Source organism: Emys orbicularis, chromosome 12 (genome assembly GCF_028017835.1).
Source record: "Emys orbicularis isolate rEmyOrb1 chromosome 12, rEmyOrb1.hap1, whole genome shotgun sequence".
Lineage (NCBI taxonomy): Eukaryota > Metazoa > Chordata > Testudines > Emydidae > Emys > Emys orbicularis.
The window spans coordinates 55,387,231-55,396,014 of NC_088694.1; the positions used below are offsets into that span (position 1 = coordinate 55,387,231).

The 8,784-nt window shown below is 46.1% G+C and overlaps 1 gene segment (V, D, J or C); it reads right to left on the reverse strand.

Moving 5' to 3' along the window:
- Positions 1–4,123: 4,123 nt before the first annotated feature.
- LOC135886446 (T cell receptor alpha variable 27-like) lies at positions 4,124–4,686 on the reverse strand. The segment is given in 2 exon segments: positions 4,124–4,419; positions 4,635–4,686. Coding segments are annotated over 2 exon segments (348 nt in total).
- Positions 4,687–8,784: the final 4,098 nt, after the last annotated feature.

An 8,784-nucleotide genomic window follows, 5' to 3' on the forward strand; every position in this document is an offset into this window, starting at 1 on the left:
CTGCAGAAGAGAAGAATGAGGGGGGATTTGATAGCTGCTTTCAACTACCTGAAAGGGGGTTCCAAAGAGGATGGATCTAGACTGTTCTCAGTGGTACCAGATGACAGAACAAGGAGCAATGGTCTCAAGTTGCAGTGGGGGAGGTCTAGGTTGGATATTAGGAAACACTATTTCACTAGGAGGGTGGTGAAGAAGTGGAATGGGTTACCTAGGGAGGTGGTGGAATCTCCTTCCTTAGAGGTTTTTAAGGTCAGGCTTGACAAAGCCCTGGCTGGGATGATTTAGTTGGGAATTGGTCCTGCTTTGAGCAGGGGGTTGGACTAGATGACCTCCTGAGGTACCTTTCAACCCTGATATTTTATGATTATGATTTATGCTCATATTTGACATCAGTCTAGTAGAACAGTGGTGGAAAACTTCAGAACAATTTTATACAAATTTTCTGTAGATGTGAATGCTGAATGAACCTGCTATTTCCTTCCAGATAAGGACAGGTCACACTTTTATTAAATGTTATGTACAAATAAACACACTGGGTCTTCAAACAGTTCTATTATTTCACTTTTGATTGTGGGTTATGGGGACCCTTCTACTTTCAATCCATTTTATATTTCCCTGTGATTTGAAAATGCAGGCTGTAACAGTGAAGACTGCCTAAGGGTAGGCAGGGTTATTAATCCCTATAATTAATGGGGTTTGGGCATTCAGGATGGGATTCCAAAGCAGACTAAGAGAGTTAGGTGCCCAAATCCCTTTTAATTTAACCGGGATTTGATCATCCTTTGAAAATTCCAGTAACAATATAGCTCTGGGAGCTATTTTTTTAGGTATGCCTAACTCTTCTTAGCATACAGTGGTGTTTGCCCTGATTCTGTCTGATTAAATCCATGCACTGAGGGCTGAAGTACGACTTAAGTGGTGCATAGGCCTTTTTTCTGATCAACTGCACAATTGCAGCTGTGATTTTCAAAGGATCCATTGGGATTTAGGCACTTAAATCCCCCTTGAGTGTCAATAGAATGTGGGTGCCTAACACCGTGAGGAGCCTGTGACAATTCCAGCCTTCACAACCAGGGATTTATTCAGCAGGTTCATGGATTTGTAAGGCCAGAAAGGACCATTATGATCATGTGATCTGCAATCCTGTATCGCACAGGCCCGAGAATTTCAGCCAGTGCGCCCTACGCCTGAGCTATAGTATGTCCTTTAGAAGGAGAAATCCAGTCTGGGTTTGAACCATCCAAGTGAGGAAGAACCCACCACCTCGTTAGATAAGTTGATGCAATGGGTAACTGAAACATTCACTCTGGAAATTTTCTGCCTTATTTCTAGCCTGAGTTTGTCCTGCTTCAGTTTCCAGACATTGGATCTCATTCTGACTTTCTCGTGCTTGATTAAAGACCCCTCTGCTACCAGAAATCTTCTCCCAGTAAAGGCCCTTCCGGTCCTTGCATCACATTCTGCTGTGTCTCCTTCCAGCTCTCCCCTTTGTGGTGAATTTCTGAGCACAACTGAGGTGCTGATTCCCAGAAATCAGTTAGAGGTTTTCATCTCCAGGAACCCAGCTGCAGCACTTCCCTCTTCCCTCTCCCCTACACACACACAGACACACACACACACACACACACCTTTCCTGTCTGTGGTCTCCTTTTAACTTTGCGTGTAGGAGTCAGTTTCTCAGGGAAGGAGAAAGCTGTAGGATTTTTGTGCAGGGCTCCCTGTTAATCACATCACCGTGTGTCTCTATTGAAAGCACAGAAATACATGGCTGAGTCCCTCAGCTCCAAACCCGTGATCCTCAAACTGATGGAGCTTTCGGATTTCTTGACGTCCACAGAGCATCTCTCCCCAGCCTCATTCTTCTTTAATCCATCGGAATATTCCCAAAGTAGGAAAACAAGCTTTTCCGCTCCATGTTGTTTGTACCAATACAAAGAATAATAGCTAGCGTCCGTTTCGTAAGCGCAGTCCAAGGTCACAGACCCACCCTCCACGCCTGACGCTGCCGGCTGGGTCTGTGTTACAGCATCTCCATGCTGGAGCCTGTTACAAAGAGGGGGTGAAGGAGAGGTTAGTCATAGAATCTTGCCCCTGAATTTATTTATGGAGAGCGTCCCTCATTGATTATCCTGATGATGACAACAATCTTCATCATCATCTTGGATCAGGCACTGACAGTTATTTTTGATTTGCACAGCACCCACCCCTAGGTGGGAATCATGGGCTGTTGCAGCTGATTAATTATTGGTAAATATTTATTAATTATTAAATATTATTATATACTATTATTATATTATTACTATTCCACCCCACCATCAGTTTTACTCACATTCCCAGTGATTTCCATTGGAACTTTTTACCAATAGCAAGAATGGCCCAAGGACTGGGCAGCATTGCGATATTTTTCCGTTACATAAGAACAGGCATACTGGGTCACACCAAAGGTTCATTTAGCCCAGTATCCTGTCTTCCCACAGTGGCCGATGCCAGGTGCCCCAGAGGGAATGAACAGACCAGGGAATCATCAAGTGATCCACCCCCTTCATCCAAGGTTTTTCAAAGCTTCAGGCTGAGATTTTTTCAAAGGCGCCTAAGAGAACTAGGTACCCAAACCCACACTTTGAAAACCCCTGCCCAGTTCACCAAGACTCCCCAACCCTCACTTCTAGTCTGGCTCTGAGTTAAGAAGATTCCAATTGTAGAGTCTCTATTTACCAAGTAATACCAAAGCGGTCACAGCCCACAGTAGGTTTTGTTCCTTCATAATGAAAAGATTTTCCTCCTGCCCCAGTGTCACACTTTCTCTCTTCTTCTGCACCACAAGTCTTGTTAGCTCTCAGGCTGCTGCGTGGCCCTCGACATGACAACCGACGGGTCTGTGACAGCTCTGCTGCAAACAAGCAATTAGTGTTTCCTGATTGATTGGAGACTGGCAGCAGAGCCAAACTTCCTGGCGGAGTTAACCACTGATTGAGTGACAGCACCACCCCACTGGCAGATTGCAATCAGACCTGGCTAAAACGGGGCCCTCCCGCCTGAGCTCCTCAACCTGCTCCCTGCAGAACAGCGCCCCCTAGTGTCACATTGGGCTCAGCACTAGCTCTCAGGGAAGAGAGCCCCATAAAGAGCCCCCACCCTGCTGCCTGCAGCACAGCGCCCCCTAGCACCCTGCATGGGCACTGAGGTCAGTGCTGAGTCCCCCTCACCATCCCATGAATTATCAGGTGTCCCATCCGAATCCGATGTAAAGACTTCAAGGGATGGAGAATCCCTCACACCCCCAGGCAGGTTGTTCCTATGGTTAACTACCCACACTGTTAAAAATGTTTGCCTTATTTCTACTTGCTGGCCTTTGGATTCAGAGCTGCTGTTGGTGCCATTTATTAACTTTTGATATTATAATAGCACCTAGAAACCCAATTGAGATCAGAGCCTTATTTTGCTGGGCAATGCACGGATATATAGAGACAGTCCCTGCTCTAAGAAACTTACAATCTAAATAGAAAAGACAGAGAAAATATTATTAGCCACCTCCATTATACAGATGGGGAACTGAAACCCAGGGAGATTAGGGTTGGATTTTTTGTCCAAGGTGCCTATGGGAGTTAAGCACCTAATTCCTATAAAATGCTCTGACAATCTTGGCTCTGGCCTCCTAAGTGACCTTGCAGGAGTCGCTTCTTTGTACAGCGCCTAGCACCATCAGATCCAATTTAGCAATAATAAGAAAGTTTCAGCAGGGATTGGGCGGCCCTTTGCAGCAAGCTAGCTTCGGCTACCAGCTCACTGATGAGCAGGCAACATAAGGGCTCATTAGTGACCCCTGCTGGGTGTAATGGGGGTTAATTAGAAGGGCTGCCCCCCGACCCCCAGTTGTGGTGGTGAAGCAGGCAGAGCACTATTTAAATAGGGCAGGGCGCTCGTTAATGGAGAGAGACGGTCCTGGAGAGAGGTGTGAGGGGAGGCCCCCTGTGGGAAGCGCCCCTCCCCCAGCAGGGCTATAAACGCCTGTCCCCGTCTGCCCAAGGGGCTCTGTCCCACCCCGCCCCGCGCGCCCCCAGCGCCCCGCAGCCCCTCCCGGGTCACCCCCAGAGTTATTGGACAGGCTGCGCTGCGCCCTGTGTCACGGTGTCTCCACGGCGCAGAGGTAGCGGGCGGTGTCCCCCAGCTGGCAGCCGCGGATGTGCAGGGAGCTCCGCTTCTGCTCCGGATCGTGATCCGCAGTGAAATTCGGTTCTTGTGTCTCGCTCCCCTTGCCGAACAGCATCAGCAGGAAAAGGGGCCGCTCCCCGGGAGCCTGCCGGTACCAGTGTAAACGGGTGATAGCGCTGGAGTAAGTGCAGGTCACGGTGCCATTCTGCCCCTCGGAGACACCCCGCCATTGCGGGCTCTGCTCCACAGAGAGCTGCCCGCTGGCCACTGGGAATAACAGAGACAAGGGGGAACCGAGTCAGACACTGCCCCGAGCCACCTGCCCCCGGGAACCGCGGGACAGGGTGGGAAGAGAGACAGGCTGTGGGGGGAGAGACCGACCGATCTCCCCATTTCACTCCCTTCTTCCCCACCACACAGTCAATGAAATCCAGCCCCAGCTCCCTGGTAGTCACCAGCGGGTCTGTCTCCCCAGCCCTTACCCCACACGTGCATTAGCTGGATCACCCAGGACAGACCCCGCGGCCTCCCCATCCCTGCGCTCCCTGACAGCCCAGGGCGCGGGGACCCTGCTGGGTTCTCCCCTGGGGCTGGCCCGTGTGTTGGGGTCTCCTCTGCTGGAGGGATCGGGCACGTTCTTCTCCCCACCCCCCGTGTGCCCAGCCAATGAGAGACCAGCCCCTTCTCTCCCATCTCAGCCGTGTGCCACTGTCTAGAACTCCTTTCCGTAGTGCCCTTCACCCTGTGAAAGCTGCCCCCGTGTGGCCAAGTGTATAAGCGAGTGCAGAAATATTCAGTTCTTTTCAAAGGGGAGTCAGGTGCCCAACTCCCATTGACCCGAGTGTCCAAATCTCCTAGGCAGCCTCCATGAAGAAATGACTCCTCTCAATTATCAAACTAAAGCTGTAGGGAGAGATTTCTCCAAAGTACTTAGGGGACTCAGGAGCACAAGTCCCATTAATAATACTGCCCAATTGATTTTTATTCATAGAGTTTAAGTCTACAAGAGGCCATTAGTCTGGCCTCCTGTGTAGTTATATCTCTAGGTTTTAGTCAGGACGAGAAGATGGAAGAGGATAAAGTATGGGCCAGACCAGACGAGAAACATTCACATAAAAAAGAATCTGACACATCAGAAAAGGGCAGAAAAATAAACAGTGAAAAGTTTTTAAAGTGCTTGTACACAAACGCTAGAAGTCTAAATAATAAGATGGGTGAACTAGAGTGCCTCGTGTTAAAGGAGGATATTGATATAATAGGCATCACAGAAACCTGGTGGACTGAGGACAGTCAATGGGACACAATCATTCCGGGGTACAAAATATATCGGAAGGACAGAACAGGTCGTGCGGGGTGGTGGTGGGGGGGGGAGTGGCACTATATGTGAAAGAAAATGTAGAATCAAATGAAGTAAAATTCTTAAATGAATCCACATATTCCATAGAATCTCTATGGATAGAAATTTCATGCTCTAATAAGAATATAACTGTAGGGATCTATTATCGACCACCTGACCAGGACAGTGATAGTGATGATGAAATACTAAGGCAGATTAGAGAGGCTATCAAAATAAAGAACTCAATAATAGTGGAGGATTTCAATTATCCCCATATTGACTGGGTACATGTCACCTCTGGACGAAATGCAGAGACAAAATTTCTCAATACTTTAAATGACTGCTTCTTGGAGCAGCTGGTACATGAACCCACAAGGGGAGTGTCAATTCTCGATTTATTCCTTTGTGGCGCACAGGATCTGGTCCAAGAGGTAACTATAACAGGACCGCTTGGAAATAGTGACCATAATATAATAACATTTAACATTCCTTTGGTGGGAAGAACACCTCAACAGCCCAACACTGTGGCATTTAATTTCAGAAAGGGGAACTATGCAAAAATGAGGAGATTAGTTAAACAGAAAATAAAAGGTACAATGACTGGAGTGAAATCCCTGCAAGCTTCATGGACACTTTTCAAAGACACCATTACAGAGGCCCAACTTAAATGTATATCCCAAATTAAAAAAAACAGTAAAACAATTTTAAAAGAGCCACCGTGGCTTAATAACCATGTAAATGAAAAAAGAACAAGAGTACTTGTGGCACCTTAGAGACTAACAAATTTATTAGAGCATAAGCTTTCGTGGGCTACAGACTAACACGGCTGCTACTCTGAAACATGTAAATGAAGCAGTGAGAGATAAAAAGGCATCTTTTAAAAAGTGGGAGTCAAATCCTAGTGAAGTATATAGAAAGGAGCATAAACACTGCCAAATTAAGTGTAAAAATGTAATAAGAAAAGCCAAAGAGGAGGTTGAAGAACGGCTAGCCAAAAACTCAAAAGGTAATAACAAAATGTTTCAAAGTACATCAGAAGAAGGAAGCCTGCTAAACAACCAGTGGGGCCCCTGGACGATCGAGATACAAAAGGAGCACTTAAAGACGATAAAGTCATTATAGAGAAACTAAATGAATTCTTTGCTTCAGTCTTCATGGCTGAGGATGTTAGGGAGATTCCCAAACCTGAGCCGTCCTTTGTAGGTGACAAATCTGAGGAATTGTCACAGATTGAAGTGTCACTAGAGGAGGTTTTGGAATTAATTGATAAAATTAACATTAACAAGTCACCGGGACCATTACTCCTTGTTCTGTCATCAGGTACCACTGAGAACAGTCTAGATCCATCCTCTTTGGAACCCCCTTTCAGGTAGTTGAAAGCAGCTATTGAATCCCCCCTCATTCTTCTCTTCTGCAGACTAAACAATCCCATTTTCCTCAGCCTCGCCTCATAAGTCATGTACTCCAGCCCCCTAATCATTTTTGTTGCCCTCCGCTGGACTCTTTCCAATTTTTCCACATCCTTCTTGTAGTGTGGGGCCCAAAACTGGACACAGTACTCCAGATGAGGCCTCACCAATGTCAAATAGAGGGGAACAATCACGTCCCTCGATCTGCTGGCAATGCCCCTACTTATACAGCCCAAAATGCCGTTAGCCTTCTTGGCAGCAAGGGCACACTGTTGACTCATATCCAGCTTCTCGTCCACTGTAACCCCTAGGTCCTTTTCTGCAGAACTGCTGACTAGCCATTCAGTCCCTAGTCTGTAGCAGTGCATGGGATTCTTCCATCCTAAGTGCAGGACTCTGCACTTGTCCTTGTTGAACCTCATCAGGTTTCTTTTGGCCCAATCCTCTAATTTGTCTAGGTCCCTCTGTATCCTATCCCTACCCTCCAGCGTATCTACCACTCCTCCCAGTTTAGTGTCATCTGCAAACTTGCTGAGAGTGCAATCCACGCCACCCTCCAGATCATTAATGAAGATATTGAACAAAACCTGGGGCACTCCACTTGAAACCGGCTGCCAACTAGACATGGAGCCATTGATCACTACCCGTTGAGCCTGACGATCTAGCCAGCTTTCTATCCACCTTATAGTCCATTCATCCAGCCCATACTTCTTTAACTTGCTGGCAAGAATACTGTGGGAGACCTTATCAAAAGCTCTGCTAATGTAATGCCAATATTTAAAAAAGGACTCTAGAGGTGATCCCGACAATTACAGACCGGCAAGTCTAACGTCAGTACTGGGCAAATTAGTTGAAACAATAGTAAAGAAGAAAATTGTCAGACACACAGAAGAACATAAATTGTTGGGCAAAAGTCAACATGGTTTCTGTAAAGGGAAATCATGTCTTACTAATCTATTAGAGTTCTTTGAAGGGGTCAACAAACATGTGGACAAGGGGGATTCAGTGGACATAGTGTACTTAGATTTCCAGAAAGCCTTTGACAAGGTCCCTCACCAAAGGCTCTTATGTAAATTAAGTTGTCATGAGATAAAAGGGAAGGTCCTTTCATGGATTGAGAACTGGTTAAAAGACAGGGAACAAAGGGTCTTTTAAATTTTCAGAATGGAGAAGGGTAACTAGTGATGTTCCCCAAGGGTCAGTCCTAGGACCAATCCTATTCAACTTATTCATAAATGATCTGGAGAAAGGGGTAAACAGTGAGGTGGCAAAGTTTGCGGATGATATTAAACTGCTCAAGATAGTTAAGACCAAAGCAGACTGTGACGAACTTCAATAAGATCTCGCAAAACTAAGGGACTGGGCAACAAAATGGCAAATGAAATTTAATGTGGATAAATGTAAAGTAATGCACATTGGAAAAAATAACCCCAACTATACATACAATATGATGGGGGCTAATTTAGCTACAACGAATCAGGAAAGAGATTTTGGAGCCATTGTGGATAGTTCTCTGAAGATGTCCACGCAGTGTGCAGCGGCAGTCAAAAAAGCAAACAGGATATTAGGAATCATTCAAAAAGGGATAGAGAATAAGACGGAGAATATCTTATTGCCTTTATATAAATCCACAGTATGCCCACATATTGAATACTGCGTACAGATGTGGTCTCCTCATTTCAAAAAAGATATACTGGCATTAGAAAAGGTTCAGAGAAGGGCAACTAAAATGATTACGGGGTTGGAACGGGTCCCATCTGAGGAGAGATTAAAGAGGTTAGGACTTTTCAGCTTGGAAAAGAGGAGACTAAGGGGGGGATATAATAGCGGTATATAAAATCATGAGTGGTGTGGAGAAAGTGAATAAGGAAAAGTTATTTACTTGTT